General features: G+C 46.4%; 1 protein-coding gene across 1 annotated transcript in view; it reads left to right on the forward strand.

Annotated features, from left to right (window-relative positions):
• LOC139225844 (ankyrin repeat and fibronectin type-III domain-containing protein 1-like) overlaps nucleotides 1-25,120 on the forward strand; it is a 1,527,386-nt gene that overhangs the window by 843,626 nt on the left and 658,640 nt on the right. Inside the window, exon 6 of the mRNA XM_070856697.1 lies at nucleotides 23,970-24,171. Within this exon, the coding sequence (XP_070712798.1) occupies nucleotides 23,970-24,171 (202 nt within the window). The remainder of the gene's footprint in view (nucleotides 1-23,969; nucleotides 24,172-25,120) is intronic.

A 25,120-nucleotide genomic window follows, 5' to 3' on the forward strand; every position in this document is an offset into this window, starting at 1 on the left:
ATTTAAAATTGGAAAAGAAAGAAATTCTTGCATTTATATAGCGCCTTTCACAACTATTGGACATCAGAAAGTACTTTACAGCCAATGAAGTACTTTTTGGAGTGTAGTCACTGTTTTAATGTAGGAAATGCGCACAGCAAGCTTCCACAAACAGCAATGTGATAATGACCAGATAATCTGTTTTAGTGACGTTGATTGAGGGCTAAATATTGGCCAGGACACCGGGAATAACTGCCCTGCTCTGCTTTGAAATATTGCCATGGGATTTCTTACGTCCACCGGAGAGAGCAGATGGGGCCTCGGTTCATCTGAAAGATGGCACCTTTGATAGTGCAGCACTCCCTCAGTACTGCACTGGAGTGTCGGACTAGAATTTTGTGCTCAAGTCTCTGGAGTGGGACTTGAGCCCACAACATTCTGACTCAGAGCCAAGGATACTATCAACTGAGTCACAGCTGATAATTTAAATGAGTTAGAATACTGGACTGGACTGAGGATTACTGGTGCACACTTTGTAATGTCAGTTTCTGAGGAGGTGCATAAACTGAGTCAGAAGAACATGGTAAATGTTTGTCAGCGATTAACAACAACTCATTTCTGAATATACAACCCTACATGGAGAATATGGGTTAAGCCTCAGTGTAGTGCCTCGCTCAGTGGGGGTTATTTTGACTTTGGGCTATAGTGTAAAGTGACAATATCGATTCCGTTGCCTGTTGTAATGCAGTCAGTGGAAATGAAATGGAGAGCGATGTATAACAGGCGATTAATTCGATATTGCCCACTTTACACTATCGCCCAATGTTAACATTAATACCAATGAGAGTACAGCTTGATGAATTGGTTGCAGAGATCCCAATTTTCTGGGAGTTAATCAAGCGAATATGGTGTGTTGACCTCTCTGCCTTATGTCTACAAATTGCCACTTGGGTAGCAGTGAGGGGTTGTATTAGAGCAGCAATTTGTAGCGCATTGATACATGAGGGGAGATTTAATTGAGGTGTATAACATTATGAGGGTCCTGGATAGAGTGGATAGGAAGGACCTATTTCCCTTAGCAGAGGGGTCAATAACCAGGGGGCATAGATTTACAGTAGTTGGTAGAAGGATTAGAGGGGAGATGAGGAAACATTTCTTCACCCAGAGGGTGGTGGGACTCTGGAACTCACTGTCTGAAAGGGTGGCAGAGGCAGAAACCCTCTTCACATTTAAAAAGTATTGGATGTGCACTTAAAGACCCGTAACCTACAGAATTACGGACTTAGTGCTGGAAGGTGGGATTAGGCTGGGTAGCTCTTTTTCGACCAGCACGGACACGATGGGCCGAATGGCCTCCTTCTGTGTCGTACATTTTCTATGATGACCAATGACTACTCCATCGAGGATCTGCTCTTTGCCTTGCTGTGTGGGGAGCGAAGACACATTGAGTTGAGGCCAGGCTATAAGTGTAAATCAGATAGTGAGCAATCTTTAAATATCTCCTCGTAGTCAGCTCAGAGCAGCAGTGGAAGATCACTGAGGGTAGATAACCCCTATCCCCTCCCCACTCCGAGCCTCAGCAAAACTGAAGCAATGGGCAAGGTGCAGCACTGAAATGAAAGCACAGAGGCACTTTCCTGAATGGAGCTGAGCTAACTAGACCAGAGGATCCGGGATTCCAGCATCTGTGGAACTGTCCTCCAGCGAGAGTCAACACTTATAGGAGATGAGGGGAGAACATTGGAACAAAAAAGAGAAAATGAAGCTAGACCTGAATTGGTAACATTGCCGAATACAGAAGCTGCAGGAGAGAACCCAAGGGAACCAATGTTCAATGACAGCACAAGATCTTATTGAGAAGGAAACCATCCACTTACAGTACTGGGAATTTATGGAAATGCTGTTCTTGAAGTTGTCTATTTTATTTCTATAGATTTCATTCCCCTGTGTGTGATTACTGTGACAGACATTGTAACGTGATTTGTTAAGGTATTACTTTCCTAAACAATCACAGATGCTGCTCCATATAAATTAATACACTCTCAGTACTGACGCCACTCTCATTATCAGACACTTTTGCTTGGCTCCTGAGCACTGTGTTATAAAACAAGGGTGTGCCGTACAATGGAACTGAATTGAAATAGGGAGTAATGGATTCCTGCTGTAATCTATTTGTGCAGGTTGTATAATCTTCTCAACTGCAAGAGAAAAGATCCCGAGAAGCTCAGATTTACAGAATTAGAAACCTGCATCAGTATGAGATTTTTAATTATTCAAACTTATTTTTAAACAAAAAATCATGCTCAGTTTCCTCTCCTCATGCTTTCACTGCGTTACATTCCACAGCCTCCAGTGCCTCACCCAAGTGAATGGTCTTCACACTCTGTGCTGAGTTAGCTGATCTCAGTCAGGGTGCTACACTTGGCTTCTGCGCACCTGGGCTATAGAGTGTCATGAGCCAGCCCCCCGCTCCTGATCATTTGCCTGCCAGCATTCAGTCTGCGCTCACGTCACATGGATTTATGAAGGGAAATCATGCTTGACAAATCTTCTGGAATTTTTTGAGGATGTAACTAGTAGAGTGGACAAGGGAGAACCAGTGGATGTGGTGCATTTGGACTTTCAAAAGGCCTTTGACAAGGTCCCACATAAGAGATTGGTGTGCAAAATCAAAACACATTGTATTGGGGGTAATGTACTGGCGTGGATAGAGAATTGGTTGGCAGACAGGTAGCAGAGAGTCGAGATAAATGGGTCCTTTTCGGAATGGGAGGCAGTGACTAGTGGAGTGCCACAGGGCTCAGTGCTGGGACCCCAGCTCTTTACAATATACATTAATGATTTGGATGAAGGAATTGAATGTAATATCTCCAAGTTTGCAGATGACACTAAACTGGGTGGCGGTGTGAGCTGTGAGGAGGATGTTAAGAGGCTGCAGGGTGATTTGGACAAGTTAGGTGAGTGGGCAAATGCATGGCAGATGCAGTATAATGTGGATAAATGTGAGGTTATCTGCTTTGGAGGCAATAACACGAAGGCAGAATATTATCTGAATGGTGGCAGATTAGGAAAAGGGGAGGTGCAACGAGACCTGGGTGTCATGGTTCATCAGTCATTGAAAGTTGACATGCAGGTACAGCAGGTGGTGAAGAAGGCAAATGGCATGTTGGCTTTCACAGCTAGGGGATTTGAGTATAGGAGCAGGGAGGTCTTACTGCAATTGTACAGGGCTTTGGTGAGGCCTCATCTGGAATATTATGTTCAGTTTTGGCCTCCTAATCTGAGGAAGGACGTACTTGCTATTGAGGGATTGCAGCGAAGGTTCACCAGACTGATTCCAGGGATGGCTGGACTGACGTATGAGGAGAGACTGCATCAACTGGGCGTTAAAACACTGGCATTTAGAAGGATGAGAGGGGATCTCATAGAAACGTATAAGATTCTGACGGGACGGGACAGGTTAGATGCGGGAAGAATGTTCCCGATGTTGGGGAAGTCCAGAACCAGGGGACACAATCTTAGGATAAGGGGTAGGCCATTTAGGACTGAGATGAGGAGAAACTTCTTCACTCAGAGAGTTGTTAACCTGTGGAATTCCCTGCCGGAGAGAGTTGTTGATGCCAGTTCATTGGATATATTCATGAGGGAGTTAGATATGGCCCTTACGGCTAAAGGGATCGAGGGGTATGGAGAGAAAGCAGGATAGGGGTACTGAGGTGAATGATCAGCCATGATCTTATTGAATGGTGGTGCAGGCTCGAAGGGCCGAATGGCCTACTCCTGCTCCTATTTTCTATGTTTCTATGTTTCTATGAATGGCTATTTGTGAGCTACTGCAGAATTGCAACTGTTTGAGGAGTCATATCACAATACAGGGCAGCACTTTCAGGAGATGGGGGAGAAATCTATTCATTAAATACTTCAGTCCTGTCTTATCCTGATGGTGAAGTGTTGTGTATCTGTAAAGCATGCACTCCCATGTTCCGCCACCAGGGAGCGCATCCCCTGAAGTCCCAAGGGATCCCAGCATCCCTTGGGAGCACTGTATATAAGCCGGCCCCTAAGGCCTGAAACTCACTCTGGAGTGTCTTAATAAAGACTAAGGTCACTGTTACTTTAACCTCCCTGTGTGCAGTCTCATCTGTGTTAGGAACACAATAACTGGCGATGAGTACACGAATCCAACGCAAAGATGCAGCAAACTGTGGGCATCCTGGAGAAGTTCTCGGAGGGTGAGGACTGGGAAGCCTATGTCGAACGGTTAGACCAGTACTTTGTAGCCAATGAACTGGCCGGAGAATGAAGCGCTGCAAAAAGGAGAGTGGTCCTCCTCACGGTCTGCAGGGCACCGACCTACAGCCTCATGAAGAATCTTCTGGCTTTGGTGAAACCTACAGATAAGTCGTATGAGGAGTTTTGTACACTGGTTCGGGAGCATCTTAACCCGAGGGAGAGCGTGCTGATGGCAAGGTATCGGTTCTATACATACCAGTGATCTGAAGGTCAGGAAATGGTGAGCTACGTCGCCGAGCTAAGACAACTTGCAGGACAATGTGAGTTTGATGGCTACCTGGAGCAAATGCTCAGAGACTTTTTTGTACTGGGCATTGACCACGAGACCATTCTACCAAAACTTGCGACTGTAGAGACACCGACCCTCAGCAAGGCCATTGCGATAGCACAGGTGTTTATGTCCACCAGTGATAACACCAAACAAGTCTCTCAGCACACAAGTGCTAGCAATGTTCAGAAATTAACTGGGGCTGTGTTTGCGAGCAGAAATGTACATGGCAGAAACCACGAGTCCGCAACTGCCAGCAGGCCTCAGGTGACCCAGATGACTCAGAGTCCACAACAAATGATGAATGTAAGACAATTCACACCTTGTTGGCATTGTAGAGGCTTCCATTCAGCTTGTTCATGCCGTTTCAAAGGGTATGTTTGCAAGAGCTGTGGAACAATGGGGCACCTCCAACGAGCTTCCAGACGAGCTGCAAGCTCTGCAAAACCTGCTAACTACCACGTGGCAGAGGAAGATCGGTCCATGGTGGACCAAAGCAATTTTGAGCCTCAGACAGAGGAGGCAGATGCTGAAGTACACGGGGTGCACACATTTTCAACGAAATGTCCACCGATAATGCTTCAGGTAAAATTGAATGGCTTACCCGTAGCCATGGAACTGGACACTGGCGCTAGCCAATCCATCATGAGTAAAAAGATGTTTGAGAGACTGTGATGCAACAAGGCACTCAGACCAGCCCTGAGCCCCATCCACATGAAACTGAGAACGTACACCAAAGAGCTTATCACTGTTCTGGGCAGTGCCATGGTCAAGGTCACCTACGAGGGCACGGTGCACGAACTGCCATTCTGGATTGTCCCGGGCGATGGCCTCACACTACTTGGAAGGAGCTGGCTGGGAAAAATCCACTGGAACTGGGATGACATCCGAACGCTATCACATGTCGATGAGGCCTCATGTACCCAGGTTCTTGACAAATTTCCTTCCTTTATTGAGCCAGGCATTGGAAACTTTTCCGGGGCAAAGGTGCGGATCCACTTGGTCCCAGAGGCACGACCCATTCACCACAAGATGCGAGCGGTACCTGACATGATGAGGGAGAGAGTGGAAATCGAGCTGAACAGGCTACAACACGAGGGCATCATCTCCCCAGTGGAATTCAGCGAGTGGGCCAGCCCAATTGTTCCAGTACTCAAAAGTGATGGCACGGTCAGGATTTGCGGCGATTATAAAGTAACTATTAATTGTTTCTCGCTACAGGACCAATACCCGCTACCTAAGGCAGACGACATATTTGCGACGCTGTCAGGAGGCAAGACGTTCACCAAGCTCGACCTGACTATGGCCTACATGACGCAGGAGCTGGAGGAGTCTTCGTAGGGCGTCACCTGCATCAACACGCACAAGGGACTGTTCATCTACAACAGATGCCCATTTGGAATTTGGTCAGCTGCAGCGATCTTCCAGAGAAACATGGAGAGCCTACTCAAGTCGGTACCATGCACGGTGGTCTTTCAAGATGACATATTGGTCACAGGTTGGGACACCGTCGAGCACCTACAAAACTTGGAGGAGGTCCTCCAGTGACTGGATCACGTAGGGCTGCGGCTGAAGAGGTCAAAATGCGTCTTCATGGCAACAGAAGTGGAGTTTTTGGGGAGAAAGATCGCGGCGGATGTCATTCGGCCCACAGACGCCAAGACAGAGGCTATCAGGAACACGCCCAGGTCACAGAACATCATGGAGCTGCGGTCATTCCTGGGACTCCTCAACTATTTTGGTCACTTCCTACCAGGGTTAAGCACCATCTTAGAGCCCCTACATGTGTTCTTGCGTAAAGGTGAGAACTGGGTATGGGGAAAAAAATAAGTAGTTGCTTTTGAGAAAGCCAGAATCATTTTATGCTCCAACAAGCTGCTTGTGTTGTATAACCCGTGTAAAAGACTTGTGCTAGCATGTGATGCGTCATCGTACAGAGTCGGTTGTGTATTACAACAAGCTAACATTGCGGGGAAGTTGCAACCTGTTGCCTATGCCTCCAGGAGCTTGTCTAAGGCTGAGAGGGCCTACAGCATGATTGAGAAAGAGGCATTAGCGTGTGTGTTCGGGGTAAAGAAAATGCATCAGTACCTGTTTGTCCTCAAATTTGAGCTGGAAACAGATCACAAACCCCTCATATCTCTGTTCACTGAAAACAAGGGGATAAATACTAATGCCTCAGCCCGCATACAAAGGAGGGCACTCGTGCTATCAGCATATAACTATATCATCCGCCACAGGCCAGGCACCGAGAACTGTGCGGATGCTCTCAGTCGGCTACCATTGCCCACCACAGGGGTGGAAATGGCGCAGCCTGCAAACTTGTTGATGGTGGCGCAGCCCACAGACTTGTTGATGGTCATGGAAGCGTTTGAAAATGATAAATCACCTGTCACGGCCTGCCAGATTCGGACTTGGACCAGCCAAGATCCTCTGCTGTCCCGAGTAAAAAACGGTGTACTGCATGGGAGCTGGGCCAGCATCCCTGTTGAAATGCAAGAGCTAATCAAGCCATTCCAGCAGTGAAACGATGAGCTGTCCATTCAGGCAGACTGCCTGTTGTGGAGTAACCGCGTAGTGCTACCCAAAAAGGACAGGGAGATCTCCGATCTCCACAGCACACACCCAGGTATACTAATGATGAAAGCGATAGCCAGATTCCACGTGTGCTGACCCGGTATCGACTCTGACTTAGAGTCCTGTGTACAGCAATGCAGCGTATGTGCTCAGTTGAGCAACGCGGCCAGAGAGGCACCACTAAGTTTGTGGTCCTGGCCCTCCAGACCATGGTCGAGGATCCATGTTGACTATGCGGGCCCATTTCTCAGTAAAATGTTTCTGGTGGTGGTGGATGCTGTTTCAAAATGGATTGAACATGAAATAATATCGGGAAGCACTGCCACCACCACCATTGAAAGCCTGAGGGCCATGTTTGCCACCCACGGCTTGCCTGACATACTGGTCAGTGACAACGGGCCATGTTTCACCAGTGCCGAATTTAAAGAATTCATGACCCGCAATGGGATCAAACATGTCACCTCAGACCCGTTTAAACCAGTCTCCAATGGGCAGGCAGAGCGGGAAGTACAAACAATCAAACAGATCCTCAAATGAGTCACAGAAGACTCACTCCAAACCCGCCTATCCCGAATACTGCTCAGCAACCGCACGAGACCCCACTCGATCACAGGGGTGCCCCCGGCTGAGCTACTTATGAAAAGGACACTTAAAACCAGACTCTCACTGGTTCACCCCAACCTGCATGATCAGATAGAGAGCAGGCGGCAGCAACAAAATGTAAACGATGGTCGCGCCACTGTGTCATGGGAAATTGATCTGAATGATCCTGTGTATGTGCTAAACTATGGACATGGTCCCAAGTGCATCGTGGGCACGGTGATAGCTAAAGAAGGGAGTAGGGTGTTTGTAGTCAAACTAGACAATGGACAAATTTGCAGAAAGCATCTGGACCAAACGAGGCTGCAGTTCACAGACTATCCTGAACAACCCACAGCAGACACCACCTTTTTCGAGCCCACAACACACACCCAAAGGATCAACGACACCACGCCAGACGATGAAATCGAACCCATCACGCCCAACAGCCCAGCAAGGCCAGGCTCACCGAGCAGCCCTGCAGGGCCAACAACATGTCAGCCCAGCGAGGGCACAGCCAACACACCAGAACAGACATTTGTACCGAGGCGGTCCACCAGGGAAAGAAAGGCTCCCGACCGCCTCACCTTGTAAATAGTTTTCACTTTGACTTTGGCGGGGTGCGATGTTGTGTATCTGTAAAGCATGCACTCCCATGTTCCACCACCAGGGAGCGCATCCCCTGAAGTCCCAAGGGATCCCAGCAGCCCTTGGAGCACTGTATATAAGCCGGCCCCTAAGGCCTGTTACTCACTCTGGAGTGTCTTAATAAAGACTGAGGTCACTGTTACTTTAACCTCCCGTTATGCAGTCTCATCTGTGTTAGGAACACAATCTAAAGGTCCCTCTTTAAAAGGTTCCAGATAATAATCATAGGAATAAGAATTGGTCAGTCAGCCCCTCGAGCCTGTACTGCCATTCAGTTAGATCATGGCTGACCTGTAACGTAACTTCATTTACCTACTGTTGCTCCATATCCCTTAATGCCCTTACCAACAAAAATCTATCAATCTCAGTCTTGAAAGTTTCAATTGACCCGCCACCCCCACCCAGCACCTCATCCACAGCCTTTGGGGGAGTGAGTTCCAGATTTCCACGACCCATTGTGTGAAGATGTGCTTCCTGATTTCCCTCCAAAATTGCCTGGCTCTTATTTTAAGATTGTGCCCCCTTGGTCTGGATTCCCCACCTTTCTCGCACAGCAAATCCCGTTATCAGTTTAAACACCTCAATTAGATCACCCTTCAAACTTCTAAACTCTAGGGATACAGGCCAACTTTATGCAACTTGTCTTCATAATTTGACCATTTAAGCCCTGGTATCATTCTGGTGAATCTGCGCTGCACCCTTTCTAATATCAATACATATTTCCAGAGATTTGGTGCCCAGAACTGAATGCAGTACTCTAGATGGGCTCTGACCAAGGCTCTGTACAACTGAAGCATCACTTCCTCACTTTTGAATTCCAGCCCCCTTGAGATAAAGGCCAACATTCCATCAGCATTTTTGACTTCCACATTAAATCCTCTTGAAGACTGATGACAGTCGGTGGGCACAGAGAGGAGAATGAGAAAGATGAAGTACCAACAACTGGCTGCCATTGTTCAGAGAGTTCTCTGAGAACGGTCTCCTGTATCGGTCGGTCCCAGTACTGATTCTTTGCCAATTATCTCAGTAAATAGATGTTGCAATGTTTTCTACAGTTGTGATGTTCACAGCAGCACTGTGTGAACCAGCGTAAGGGCCCCCGTCTCTCAGTGTGAACTTGGGACAAAATGTAGTTGGATTGGAGTGCATCTCTGGGACACAGTAGTGCCTCATATTGCTTACAGGGTTAAAATAGAAGTACACTTTTAGCATACAACTTGTGCTTAAGTATCTGTGAAGCCAATGCAAGTGAAACACGTTCCACCATTTATTTCTTGTAAAGCCCATCCCATGGAGTACAACTAGAAATTCCAGCCAGGGATGTTCAGGTGAGTAGTCCAGTCTGGGATGTACAGGTGAGCATTCTAGCCTGGGATGTACAGGTGAACATTCCAGCCTGGGATGTACAGGTGAGCATTCCAGCCTGGGATGTACAGGTGAGTATTCCAGTCTGGGATGTACAGGTGAGCATTCCAGCCTGGGATGTACAGGTGAACATTCCAACCTGGGATGTACAGGTGAGCATTCCAGCCTGGGATGTACAGGTGAGTATTCCAGTCTGGGATGTACAGGTGAGCTTTCCAGCCTGGGATGTACAGGTGAGCTTTCCAGCCTGGGATGTACAGGTGAGCATTACAGCCTGGGATGTACAGGTGAGTATTCCAGTCTGGGATGTACAGGTGAGCATTCCAGTCTGGGATGTACAGGTGAGCACTCCAGTCTGGGATGTACAGGTGAGTATTCCAGCCAGGGACTTACAGTTGAGTATTCCAGTCTGGGATGTACAGGTGAGCATTCCAGTCTGGGATGTACAGGTGAGCATTCCAGTCTGGGATGTACAGGTGAGTATTCCAGCCAGGGACTTACAGGTGAGTATTCCAGTCTGGGATGTACAGGTGAGCATTCCAGTCTGGGATGTACAGGTGAGCATTCCAGTCTGGGATGTACAGGTGAGCATTTCAGTCTGGGACGTACAGTTGTTTCAACGAGATTCCGGACAGGAGGAAATTCATTTGATTGGAAGGATGGGGGAGGAAGAAAGCACTAACTAGATTGTATCCACTTGCAAATGCCCGGACTGTGCATTGAGTGACTAGTGTAAGGGCTGTAAGGAACAGGAAGGCTATATAGAGTTATCGCTTTGATATATAATTAACATGTTCCATTTTAATTTCCAGCCTCCCACTCTTAGGTTGGCAGCTGTGATATCAACTCATTAGGCTGTTTCTCACATCACATTTTGAAAGCGGAACAAGATTGAATGGCAAGAGGATCCCTATAGTTGACGAGATTGTTAGGCAATAAATGATAATTAACTGGGATTTTGGTCTTTTTGATTTTGCCCATGAATGCTGCACACTGGTGTCCACTGTGATATTGGAACATTCACATTTAAATTCTGGATGAGTTCTGAAAAAGAGAAACTAATGAGTGTCTTAAACTGCTCACGGAGCCATTCCTGTTTAGCTGAGGATCCCTACCTGTCTAGCACTCTACAACAGATTCATATATCTCTGCTGTGACAAGGCTTGAGTGAGTATAGCTCTCCCCTCCCCCCAAAATTCCCACTGACTGTCACACTGCGAATGATACTGCTTCATGCTATCAGTTTACTATTAACAGATAACTGTGGCTGGGAACAGTATGCAGCGGCTTGTAACCCTGTCCCAGTGCTTCCAGTCAGTCTGGTGCCAAGACTCATCTTACACTTTTTCCTTAAATGTGCCACATTTAGACAAGCTGCACTTGACAGGATCTGAGAGAGTGAGTGCAGAATTGCAATTACATGCTCTACAGTTTCAGTGATTTATGAAGCCAAACAGTTCCAGCGGAGCAGCGTTCAGGAGAGATTAGGCCAGTTTGTCAGTACATTGAGACTGGAAATTGATTGTAGCTGAAGTCCATCTGATACCCAGTTACAATACTTGGCTAATGTCCTGATAGTGACAAACAATTCACACTGTTTACACTCAGTATCAAAAGGAGCCCACAACCAATCATGATCAAACTATTACCACATAATTAATTTTTTTTATCAACTTTCAAGGGACGGATCCACTTTGACCTCATAACAATTTTCAATACGATGGCAGCTGCACAACAACAACTTGCATTTACAGAGCACCTTTAAAGTTGTGATGAAATATCCTGCTTGATGTTTGGTGCTGGACACTGCATTTAAGAAAAACTCCCAGGGCAGGTACAACATGGGTTAGATGCCGAGCAAAGCTCCCTCTACACTGTCTCATCAAACACTCCCAGGCACGTACAGCGCAGGTTAGATACAGAGTAAAGTGCCTTCGACACTGTTCATCAAACACTCCCAGGACAGGTACAGTTAGATACAGAGTGAAGCGCCCTCTCCTCTGTTCCATCAAATACTACCGGGGAGGTACAACACGGGTTAGATATAGAGTAAAGCTTTCTCTGCACTGTCCCATCAAACACTCCCAGGGCAAGTACTGCACAGGTTAGATATAGAGTAAAGCTCCCTCTACACTGTCCTATCAAACACTCCCAGGGCAAGTACTGCACAGGTTAGATATAGAGTAAAGCTCCCTCTACACTGTCCTATCAAACACTCCCAGGGCAAGTACTGCACGGATTAGATATAGAGTAAAGCTGCCTCTACACTGTCCCATCAAGTGCTGCACAATTATAAATAGACTGAAGATTCCTGTCCTCTGGCCCAGCAATGTGCTTCAGATGAGCGCCACCTACTGCACTGGTATGTCATTTCCCCATTTCCTCGTCATCAGAATGGAATTGCCAGTTTCTTGCCAATTAGCAGTGGTTTTGTGATGAAGGCTCATGCTCCTAGGAATATTTCCCCAGCATATTTAAAGGAGCCATGGCCACATTGCATTTGAAGGTTAATCTAGGATAGTGCAGGCACTGCACTGCACCATTGGAGTGTTGAAAAGAGTGTCAAACATGACTGCACAGAGACAGAGGGCTGCACCCAGTTTCTCAGACAACTCCGTCCATATGTTTGTAGAGGGAGTGAGAGCACGCAGGCAGGTCCTCTTCCCTTCCATTCGGTGGGAGAGACCTCCCCAGCAGACCCAAGGAGCCTAGCTCTAAATAACAGAGGTCAACAGCAGGGATGTTGTGAGGAGGACCTGCGTACAATGCCGCAAATGTTTCAGTTACTTCATTAGATCAGGAAAGGTGAGTGAAAAGCCACACACAACTTCATCCTGCTGTGCCTCTCATATCCCCATCACTCTGCCTTCCCTATCCTACTTCTGCACATCCTTACACCAACATACCTTGCACATACACCCATCCCCTCTCGCTATCTACATTATCACATCCCCATCTGACTAACCACCCCTCACACTCACCCTGATGCAATCATACCAACTAACAACTCACAAGGAGCCCATTTGGCATTGCCACCCCACTCCATCATAGTCTCCCAATAAGGATGTAACCCATCCATTCCTTCACTCATTCCATCACTCTCACTCAACCTTCCCTTCTTTCCCTCCTTGCAGGATCCCACAATAAGAGGCAGAGGGAGGGAGCTGGAGGTGGTCCTCCATCATTGGCCACCTTAACAGCAGCAGAGGAGGTCACCCTGGAAGTGTCAGGAGTTGCCTTGGAAGTATCAAAGCAGCTGGAGATGGGAGATGGAGAGAGGGAGACATCTCAGCAACCTGGTGACAGAATTACATCTCATACAGGCACATGGCAGCAGTCACTCATATCGGGACTGATGTCAGCAGCCAGTGAATGTTCATCATGTGCATAATGGTATCTGTACCCATTCTTGATATGACACATCCAACTCATCTCTTTACTCTCCCACAGGTCCATCAAGAGTCCTGCCCGCCCCCCCCCCCCCCACCTCCCACCACACTGTCTAGGAGGAAGAGGAAAACAACTCCTCAAGGGAGCCTCCAGTCTCTGAGGACCGTCACCAGACATAAGCGCATCCAGCACTAGCACAGAGACGCACACCTCAGTGGGTGCCGCACGAGATAGTGTTGTCACCTGGTGTCTCACAACTCACAAGTGAGCAAGCGTAGATGGCGGAGACGGGGACAGCAGTGGAGACTCCTCATCAGAGGGCGCAGGACGCTCCCAGCTCTGTTCAGCTGCGTGCAGATACTGAGCTTCGGGAGCGATCCAGAAAGAGGGCAATCCTGGAAGGGCAGCAAGAAGTGCGGGAGACTCTGACAGGTTTTGCAACCGCGATGTCTGCAAATGTGCAGAGAATGGAGGAGTCCATCTCCAACATGAGCACCCCACCGTGTCGCAGGCGATGGCAATTGTAGGCTCTTCCATGGAAAGGATGGCCATCTGCATGGAGCAGTTAATGCGCCACTCGCAGGAACATATGCTATCAATGGAGAATAGATGGCAGACGCTTATAGACCTCCTCTCTAGGAGGGATGTCAACATAGATGTGGGTTCTTATGGCCCCACTGCTGTACAGCAAGGTGCTCTCCAGCTACTGGCTAGCAGGGAAGTGTGGGTGGCCCATGAGAGGGATGATGGTGAGAGGGGACATGGAAGTGGGGGCTGCTCTCAAAGTGCTCCCATTTCTCCCCAGTTGCCACCCCCTCAGTCAGAGCCCCAGATGGCTCCTCAGATTGCAATGGCTGAGTCTGCCCCTGACCAGTTGCAGGAGGAGCAGACTTTGGTGGGGCCATCACAGGCTCCAAAACCCAGAGGACGTCTGCCAAAAGTGTCTACAGTCGCAGCAGGGAAGTGAGCAGGCTGACTCTACCTCTGCTGAAGCCACAGAAGCAGCACCTCGGAGAAGCATGCATAATAGAAAGATAAAACACAAGTAGATGCACAAAGATAGCCACTTGGGTGTTTTAATAAATGTTTCTGTAAAGTTTCTGTTGTTGTTATGCCACAGATAAAAATATTTATTTTCATCATTTTTCGGTCATGGACAAATTTATGTGCACTTTTGGAAGTGGCTTCGTGAGTTGGAGTGAATGGTCAGACATAACGTTACCACCAGCAATGGTGGTTAGTTTGAAAAGAATGGTTGGGTTATTGTAGGGAGTCTTTATGGTATTGCTGTGGGGTGATGCTAACCTGGCGCAGCATGTGGCAGCCATATGGGTGTAATACATGAAGTTAAGTTAAGTAAATCTGGCCATGATGAGGCTATCCTTGGCCTCCCAGGCAGCAATGTGCTCGGATTCTGGTGGGTTCTAGACCTCAAGTTCCTCCTGCTCCTCCTCATCCTCGTCTTCCAGCTGATGCTCCTCCTGCTCCTGCTCCTCCTTTTTCTCTTTCTCTGAAGAGGCTGTGCACTCAGAGCCTAGCTCCTCATGCAGCGCTAATCCTCACTGCTGCACTCTGTTGTGCAGGGCACAGCAGACAAAGTGATTCTGGAGACCCTGTCTGATACATACTGAAGGGCTCCTCCAGATCCGTCAAGGCATCTGAAGAGTGTTTTCAGCATGCCTATTGTGGCTTTCATTATGGTGCAGAAATTGCGGTCGGAGGCTTCGACCTGAAAAATATCTACGAACTTATCTGGTGTCATGGAGATTCAGAGACTTGCAGTCCTGGGCCTCTACGCGCAGGCCTGCGTCGCACCCACGTATCCCAGGAACATAGGCTCTTTGCCAGCGTCCCTGGGATCACGTGGGCCTGCCCAACCGATCAAAGTATGGGTATTCCCATTCATACTTGTGGTGAATTCCGTATATATGGAATCACCATCAGTATGAATGGTAATATCCCCAAAAATACACAAACACTTAAAATAAATTAAAAAACATCACATATTTAAAATTCATCGCAATTGAATGTAATTAATTATTTAAAACACAAATTTAATTTAAAAATAAATAAATGTACATATTTTAAAAGGTCTAAAATAAACTTACCTTATTTCACATGTTTTTAAATGTTTAAATTATTGAAATAATTTATTTTCTGCCCTTTAAAATTTTTATGCTGATAAAAACATGTCTTATGCCGGCTTTTATCAGTCGTAAGAATTTCACGGGCTTTCGCTGGGCAGAAGTTGGGCAAATCGCCCAAGTCTGCGCCTGCGGAAGCCCTTTTCTTACGGATGCGTTGCGACAGATTGCAAGTCCCGGTTTTAGGTGCATGCGCAGTGTAGGCCTGAACCCGGAACTTGTGGGGCCCCTATGGGCGCGTATGCATCTCGTACATGAGTAGGGGTCACGAACTCGGGGCCAATATCTCTCCTCGGCCTCAGTACTTGGCCTATTTACTTTAAGTTCCTCACTCTTATTAGCCCCTTGTTTCCCACTATTTTTGGTATGCTTTTTTTGCCTTCTACTGTGATGTCTCTGGGGGTAAAATTGCCCCCTTTTTATGCCCCCGTTAGCACCTCCAGGGGGCGCTAACAGGGCAAAATGGCGTTTTTTCCCAGGGGAGGGGAGCACTACCGCCTCAGGGAAAATTGCCCTGGAGATTTGGGGGCGCTGTCCCGGTAGCACCGTGCCCCAGGCAAGCGTGCAACTGGCGGTGATATCATCGCCGTGCGCGCCGACCCCTCACTGCCCCATACCAACCCCTTTCTGCCCCACGGGCAGAACTTTCGCTCCCGGTGTGTTATTTAAAGGGGAGGCTTTTAGGGCCCCGGGTTGCCATCGTTACTTGTCGGCCGAATCTAGGGCCGGCCCAACAATGGCCGCCCTAGCGTCGACTAGGCCATAATCGTACAGCCCGGCACTTGGTTTTAGGTGCCAGGCTGCTAGCCTGGCCGAATGCGTCTCTGGTGGCTCAGTGGCGGTCACCAAAGGGCCATGCAGAGTGCGCAACGGCCTGCCCCTTTAATGGAAGGGGAGAGGCTTTGTAGTGCACCAGCGCCACTTGGAGCATCCGCGTAGCACTGGCCTACTCCGCGTTGCGCTGAATTCAACACCGTGGAGTGCCCCTCAAAGGAAGCGGTCACCAGAGACAGCGCTCATCTTCCTTTGAGGGGCATAAGGCCCAATTCCATGTTGGGGACAGAGCTTCCGGGCCGAGCACTGGGAGTCCCGACCCTGGAAAGTTACCACCCCCAACTGAGATGAGGGGCAATTTTGCCCCTTCTGCCATTTCCTTATTCCCCATTATAAATTCACCTGTCTCAGCCTCTAAGTGACCACACTTACTTTTGCTACTTTCTTCCTTTTTACATATTTGTAGAAGTTCTTACACTCTGTTTTTATATTTATTGCTAGTTTTCTCTCATATTCTATTTTCTCCCTTTTTATCAAATTTTTGTTCATCCTTTGCTGGTTTCTGAAACTCTCCCAATCCTCAGACTTACTACTATTCTTTGCAACATTATAAGCCTCTTCTTTTAATTTAATACAATCCTTAACTTCTTTAGTTAGCCATGGATGGATCACATTTCCTGTGGAGTTTTTAAATGGAATGTATATTCTTTCACAACTTTGAAATATTTCTTTAAATATTTACCATTGCTTATCTATCGTCATACCTTTTAATCTATTTCCCCAATTTACCATAGCCAACTCACCCCTCATACCAAATAATTTGCTTTGTTTAAGTTTAAGACTCGTTTCGGACTTAGGTATTTCACTCTCAAACTCAACGTGAAATTCCATCATATTATGATCACTCTTCCCCAGGGGATCCTTTACCATGAGATTACTAATTAACCCTGTTTCATTACAAGATCTAAAAGAGCCTGTTCCCTTGTTTGGTCCATGATGTATTGTTCTAGGAAACTGTCTCAAATGCATTCCATGAACGCGTCCTCCAGACTACCATTGCCAATTTGATTTGTCCCAGTCTATATGAAGATTAAAGTCCCCCACGATCATTGTATTACCTTTGTTACAAGCTCCTATTACTTGATTAATACTCTGTCCAATGGTGTAGCTACTCTTTGGGGGGTTCACAAACTACACCCACCAGTGTTTTATGCCCTTTGTTATTTCTTATCTCCACCCATACTGATTCTACTTCCTGATCTTCCAAGCTAAGATCCTTTCTCTCTAATGTCATCCTTCATTATCAGGGTAATTCACCTCTCCTTTTCCAAAACATGTCTTTTCAAAACATCGAGTATCCTGGAATATTTAGTTCCCAACCTTGGTCATCTTGCAACCATGTATCTGTAATGGCTATTAGATCAAAGCCATTTATCTCTATTTGTGCCACTAATTTGTCTACTTTGTTATGAATGTTTCATGTATTCAGATAAAGAGCCTTTAATTTGAACTTTTCACCATTATACCCTCCTTTCACCTTATTCACTGATACACTTTTACTGTTAAACCCTCTGATGCAGAAATTGTCTCTTTACACAGGGCCAGTTAGCGCTGTTGGTTGGCACTACTGGAGCTCTAATACTTTAGAGTGTGGGTGCAGTGGCCACATTGAGCCGCGCGGATTTGCCCCGGGTTTGTGCCGCGACCTGCGATTAGCGTGTGGTGCGGCACACGCACGGTGATGACAGCATTGCCGTGCGCGCCGACCCCTTATCGCCCCGGGGGAAATTGCCCTGCGGGACACAAGGTCAGCGTGGGGCGATGCCACCGACAGCTTGTTGGTGCGAGAAGCTGCGATGACTGTTGCGCCCTGGCCCCCCTTAAACAGGAGTTGGTAGCGCGGTGGCCACCATACTTTTTGTGTCCACCGACTTTTCAGTCGGCCCGACAATGGCAGCCGCTGATTCGGCCGGGCCACCAACAGGCAGACCAGCACCCCCTCTTGGGTGCCGGGCCGCTGGCAGGCCGACACCCTCCCTGGTGGCCCAGTGGGTGGCACTGAACATGCTGCTCAGAACGGTAGCAGCCCATATCCTGCGAGCACGGCAGACGCCGGGGGAATGCCAGGTTAGCGCAGTCAACATTTTTTTTGCACAAAGTGCCTAAATCCGCACCGGGGCCGGCTCATGCTGCGCCAGCGCAAATAAATCTCCATCAGTGAAATGACCACCCCAAACCCAGCGCGGGGCAATTTCGGCCCCTTTGTCCCTTCCTGTCACACTCTGCTTATTTTTATCCAAATCACTACATTGCTCCATAATCTTGACTTTTCTCTTTCGATTTATAGATTTCCCCTCACCTGACCCCTCCTACCTTTTTTAGTTTAAAGCCCTATCAACAGCCCTAGTTATTCGATTTGCCAGGACCGTAGTTCCTACCGGTTTAAGTGCGGATCATCCCAATGGTACACTCCCTCTTTCCCCAGTACTGGTGCCAGTGCCCCATGAAGCAAAACCCCTGCCTCCCACACCACTCTTTGAACCACGCATTTAACTCACCGATCTGCTTGTCCCTATGCCAATTTGCACGTGGCTCCGGTAACAATCCAGAGATTATTACCTTTGAGGTTCTGCATTTGAATTTGGACCCTAGCTCCTCAAACTCTCTCAGCAGAACCTCATTCCACTTCTACCTATATCATTGGTTCAGGCATGGGCTATGACAACTGGATCTTCACCCTCCCATTCCAAGTTTTTCTCTAGCCATGAGAGATATGGTTAACCCTGGTACCGGGCAAACAACGCAGCCTTTGGATCTCCCGGTCATGGCTGCAGAGAACACTATCTATCCCCCTGACTATACTGTCTTTTGCCACTACAACATTCCTTTTCACATACCTCACCCCACCCCCACCCCCCACGCTTGAATGGCCTCCTGTACCATGGTGCCATGGTCAGTTTGCTCAACCACTTTGCAGTCTTTGCTCTCATCCACACAGACAGCAAAAACCTCATACCTGTTGGATAAGGGCAAAGGCTGAGGCTCTTCCAGCACTGTAACTCAGGTCCCCTTACTTGCCTGAGTTGCAGCCTCCTGTCTCTGACCACTAACTAGACCTGTACCTAAGGGGTGTGACTATTGGATCAAAGTGTCCAGATAACTCTTCCTGTCCCTGATGGCTCGCAATGTCTGCACCTTGGACTCCAGCTCAACAACTCTGAGCTGAAGTTCCTCGAGATGCAGACACTTATTGCAAATGTGATCTTCCAGGATTGCTATGCTCTGCACAACTCCCACATGCTGCAGTTGAGGCACACCATCTGCACTGCCATCCCTATACAACCTTGTTTTAATCATTTAATTAATTAACATTTATGTATTTAATTAACTTAGCTTATAGTTTAGTTTAAGTTATAGATAGATGAAATTAAATATTTACCTATAACTCCATCCCTCTCCCTGGCATCTGTCTGAGGCAGAACGAGACTGTTCTTGGTGACATATTTGACCCTGAAATGAGCTTCCGACCACATAGCCGCACCATAACTAAAACCGACTATTTCTACCTCCTAACATCGCCCATCTCTGCCTTGCCTCAGCTCATTTGCTGCTGAAAATCTCATCCATGCCTCCGTTACTTGTAGACATGACTATTCCAACACACACCTGGCTGGCCTCCCACGTTGTACCCTCCATAAACTTGAGGTCATCCAAAGCTCGGCTGCTCATGCCCTAACCCACCCCATTCCCGTTTACTCATCACACCTGTGTTCGCTGACCTACATTGGCTCCCGGTTAAGCGATGCCTCAATTTTCAAATTCCCATCCTTATTTTCAAATCCCTCCTAGCTTTAATTTTGTTTTATGATGCTTACTGTGAAGTGCCTTGGAGCATTTTACAATGTTAAAGGCACTATATAAATACAAGTTGTTGCACACTGTTTTTACTAACTAGTTCAGTAAGACTGTTCTGATTTTGCAGCTTCCCAACTCTTTACTACTGTTCAAGACAAACTTCAATTTTCATAGTCAAGTTCATGCTTTCTACAAACCGGAACTTGATAATGAAACAGCGTACTGAAGGGCAACCAATGACTAATTCAACCATTAAATTACGCAATGGAATTAGAAAAGGCTGCACCCTCCTGATTTCTGCAATAAATAATCAAAACACCACACTCTGCACACACTCTCCAGATACAAACACTGCACATTATATCTTTGCCAATTTGTAACAATATTTTGAATGCTGCATAACAATTTCACCTGAATCTTTTTATTTTCTTATCAAGTAGATCTTCAGTAAGTGTACTGCAAAAATTAACTGAAATAATCCAGTGAATTGATTTTTTCTACAGCACAATGTGTTGGAATCTGCGTGATGAAATGTTGTGTGACATATTGTGGTCATTTACATCAGGCAATTAATTCAAGGCAAACGTTGATATTTTGTGATGTGGTTGCGTAAACAGGATCCTTGGTAGCTGTACATATTCCCTGCAACTCTCAGTGACAATAGCCGTGACATCTTCTCCTTCTTAGGCAGTTCCTTGTATCGAGGATGACTTGCTTCCACACCAAAAAGGGATGAGTTCACAGGTGTTTCAATGAGGGACCTAATATTTCAGGTCTCGAACTACATGTTGAAACATGGAAGATGCCTGTGCGGGATTTTTTTTAATGAACAATTCAACCAATGAACAATTAAACCATTAAATTACGCAATGGAATTAGAACAGGCTGCACCCTCCCGAAAACTGCAATGATGACATAAGATAAGCTTGGCACCCCTGGGAAAAGAAAGATTGATTTATATAACTCCTTATCATGTATGTCAGAATTGTCTCAATGCAGTTCATAGGAATTGCTTTGAAGTTCAGTTACTTTCGTTATGTCGCCAAACAGGACAGCCTCTTTTGTAAAACAGCAGTGGTATGAGGTTAGTGGCCAACTAACCTATTTTTTGGTGATGTTGCTTGCGGAAAGACTGTTGATCAGCAGACCACAATAACGTGTTGTTCTTTTCAAAGTAGCACTGTTGGATTTTGACATCCACTTGAATAGTTTAATGTCTCATTGAAGGATAATACTCTCTTAGTATGGCACAAAGGTGTCTATTTACCCAAGGCCTGGAATGGGTCTTAAACTAACAATCCTCTACTTACATGCTGTTGGCCAATGAGGAACCAATACACCAGTGTAGCCATTCTTTGTGACAGTCCACATGGTAGCAATTACGCTGTCATCATTGCCCCCACAGGTTTCTTTGCTATGCGATGTTCCCCAACTCTGTACCTTCCTCTAATCCTACTGGCATCACATTATGGAGTGTGGCAGTAGTTGGGATCCAAATTAACATGATGAAGAAGAACATTGCTCTCCTGTGGATTTGGTGGAGTAGCACCAGCAGCATGCACTGATGGCCATGATTAGGCCAGAGCGGCTCAGATACTGCAGGGAAGTGGAGACGTTGAGCCGTATAGTGAATTCGTACTTTAACTCAGATTCTGCTGAGATGGTTCTAACATTTGAGGGAGAAGCCAAGCCAACTCTTCTTAGTTACCCTGAATAACAATATCAAAGTAGTCTTGAGAAACTATGGATTGGAGAAACTGTAGACGCCAGTCTTGAGGTCACACAAACAGCATAGATCCCCTGTTGGTGAGTAATATGTTGTAGATTCTTTATTTCAAAATTATATTTTGAGAAATTTATGTTTCTTGTTTTATTTTCTGACATGGACATTTCTTGTTGTTTACAGTGGTCCTGTCTGCAGTATCTGGCTAATCGGTGGAGTCGGATAATGAGGGGAATACTCAAATACCCTCTCCAGGGCAGGTATAGCATGGGTTAGATACAGGTAAAGCTTCCCCTACACTGTCTCATCTAGCACTCCCAGGGCAGGTACAGCACGGGGTAGATACAGAGTAAAGCTCCCTCTACACTGTCCCATCAAACATTCCCAGGGTAGGTACAGCATGGGTTAGATAGTTTTATGTGGAAGCATGTTTCTCATGGAATCCTTGCAGCTCAGAAAGACGAGACTTTGATCCAATGAATGATGGCAGGAGTCAACCCAGCCCCAGATCTGTAAGGACAGTACTCTTTTTGTTACACCCAGTCTTCTTCACTAGTGTATTGTGAAAGCCCAGTGGTTGCTGTTAGAAGGCCTTATTCCAGGGGCAAGATCCGAGTTCGTGAGCTCACAAGACGTAGTCAATAACTGTAAGTCTCTTTTGTGTTTGACCTCAGTGACTGTATAAATACCTATTTGTTTCTGTTAATGGCTAACTTTGTTTCTTGTTTATTTTTGCAGCCAGCTTCTTGTGAATTATCTAATCCCTGAGCCTTTACCTTGAAGTAATGGTAGAAATGTGGATACAATGAAGACACACCCATTAAAGACAATCACAGCACTCCTGAATGCACTGAGCTATTTCAGTAAATTCTAAACCTTTCCCTTCTGAATTCTGAAGATTTGCTTCCGGTCCTGCTCGGTGATAAAGTGACCTTTTCTCCAAGAGATGGGGTGGGACTGCAGGTGTCATCAGCTAAATGAAATCATTGAGCAAATTCATAAATGTGAGATTGAACCCCTCTCATGTATGTGAGAGGGAGATGAATGGACTACTAAGGGAGGCAGTGGGGGGTGACTATATTAGCAGACTATACATATGCTGCAGAGTAGGAGCCCACCCCTTGGTTCTGCGAGGCTGATGCAGCATTGCTTCTCAGATACTTCAATAAATGCCAATAAATTCTTAGAGGGCTTGACGGTAGACGCTAAAAGACTATTTCCCCTGGCTGTAGAGTCTAGAACTAGGGATCATAGTCTCAGGATAAGGGGTCGGCCATTTAGAACTGATAAGAGGAGAACTTTCTTCATTCAGAGGCTTGTGAATCTTTGGAATTCTCTACCTCAGAGGACTGTAGATGCTCAGTTGATGTGTATATTCAAGACTGAGATCGATAGATTCTTGGGCACTAAGGGAATCAAGAGATATGGGGACAGTGCGTGAAAGTGGAGTTGGTGTAAAAGATCAGCCATGATCTTATTGAATGGTGGAGCAAGCTCAAGGGAGTGTATGGCCTACTACTGTTTCTATTCCTTATATTCTTAGGGAAATTGTCTTTACCATAGTCTGTACTTTGTTTCAAGTTTTTCTGACAGTTAATTTGCAGAACTGAACTCTATGTTTGTGTGAAGCTGGCCCTAACTCATCTCCTTCACTTTCATTCATATACTTAGGAACTGGTAGTAGAGTGGGTATGTGTGTTGCCGATTGGTGTGTTGTATGGACGTCCTGTCTTTTGGCAGAATAATGTGTAGTTCATGCACACTGTGGACATCAATGAGCATTCACAATTTTTAGAAACTGAAATCTACAGTGCAGAAGGAGGCTATTTCAGCCCATCGTGTCCGCGCCGGCCAACAAAGAGCCACACGGCCCTCGGTCAGCAGCCCTGAAGGTTACATATAAACCTATGAACAATGAACAATGGCGGAAAGGTAAAGAGCATCCGGCCCAACCAGTCCGCCCCACATAACTGCGACACTCCCTGCACCGCAACATTCTACACTCCACTCCAACTGGAACCATGTGATTTACTTTTGATGGGTGAAGATGAACTACTGTACCCTGACTTCAGCTGTTAGTTACCAGTGGGCACAATGTGATGTGCAGCATGGGTGGGGGTGACAATTTATGTGCAGCATGAGCTGTGAGTTGGGGCATACTGAATGTACAAACCAGTGGTGAATAGGAGGCCTGAAAGGGTGGTGGAACAGGCTCTCAACTCTGATCTAACGAGACTGAGCTGTAAATCTGCAGCATAGTACAACTGACGTTAAGAGGCGCCCCCACTCCGTAACATGGGACGTCTGAGATGATCTGTAACTCTATCTGTGAATGTGTCTACAGTAAAGAACCTTCCTATTACTGCACTGACAGGTCCTCATCTCCCAAGATGACTCAGCAGATGCGAGATCTCCAGCTGGCTCATGGGAAGAAGCTGGTCACTCCGTCCTCTCCTAACGCAGCAAAGAGGTTGTACCGAAATCTTTCAGGAAAGTTCAAAGTTAATTATACTTCGTTCGATGAGACAAGCTTGATAGGAAGAAATGAAAAGAACAAACTGCGGAAGTCCTGTGTGGTAAGGAAGTCTAAACGTTCTACTTGGTGATGATTGGGTCTGTTTCACATGGAAATGACTCTGGTCCCTGCTTATGCATTGTGTTGTTGTTCTCGGCCCATGCAACTGGGCTGTAATTGCCAAACTTTGCATCGTTTTCAATTTTCATTGGCTTCAAAAGCCAAAAATGGGATAGACAAATGATTCAAGTGGAGTGTTGTGTGTTTTTTTATGCTAGATGTTCCCATTGGGTTCAATGTCTCTGACCACCCCTGTAGGTGGACTCCATCTCCCCTACAAAGCACACAGATCCTTTGTGACTGTACCCCAGCGTACTGAACCATACATAGACCTCCCAAATAGTCAGAGGGGGATAAAAGAGCAAATATGTAGGCACATTTCTGAGAAGTGCAAAAACAATAGAGCAGTAATAGTAGGGGATGTCAGCTACCCTAATATTAACTGGGATAGAATCAGTCAAAAGGTATAGAGGGTGGAGAATTCTTAAAATGCATTCAGGAGAACTTTTTGAGCAAGTACTTTGTAAGCCCAACAAGAGAGGGAGCGGTTGTGGACTTCGTTTTAGGGAATGAAGCTTGGTAAGTGGAGTGGATTTCAACGGGAGAACATTTTGGTGGTAGTGATCATAATTCAGTTAGATTTAGCGTAGTTATGGAAAAGGACAGAGCTAGACCAGGAGTAAAAATTCTCAATTGGGGAAAGGCCGATTTTACTGAGCTGAGATGTGATTTAGCAAAAGTGGATTGGAAATAGCTACATGAAGGTAACTCAGTGTCAGAGCAGTAGAAGGCATTCAAGGAGGAGATAGTGAGGGTTCAGAGCAAATATGTTCCAAAAAGAAAAAGGGAAGGACTCCCAAATCTAGAGCCCCCTGATTGTCAAGGGGCATACAAGGTAGGATAAGGATAAAAAGGGAAGCTTATGTCAGATACCGTGAGCTAAATACTGC

Source organism: Pristiophorus japonicus, chromosome 15 (assembly GCF_044704955.1).
Source record: "Pristiophorus japonicus isolate sPriJap1 chromosome 15, sPriJap1.hap1, whole genome shotgun sequence".
Taxonomy (NCBI): domain Eukaryota; kingdom Metazoa; phylum Chordata; class Chondrichthyes; family Pristiophoridae; genus Pristiophorus; species Pristiophorus japonicus.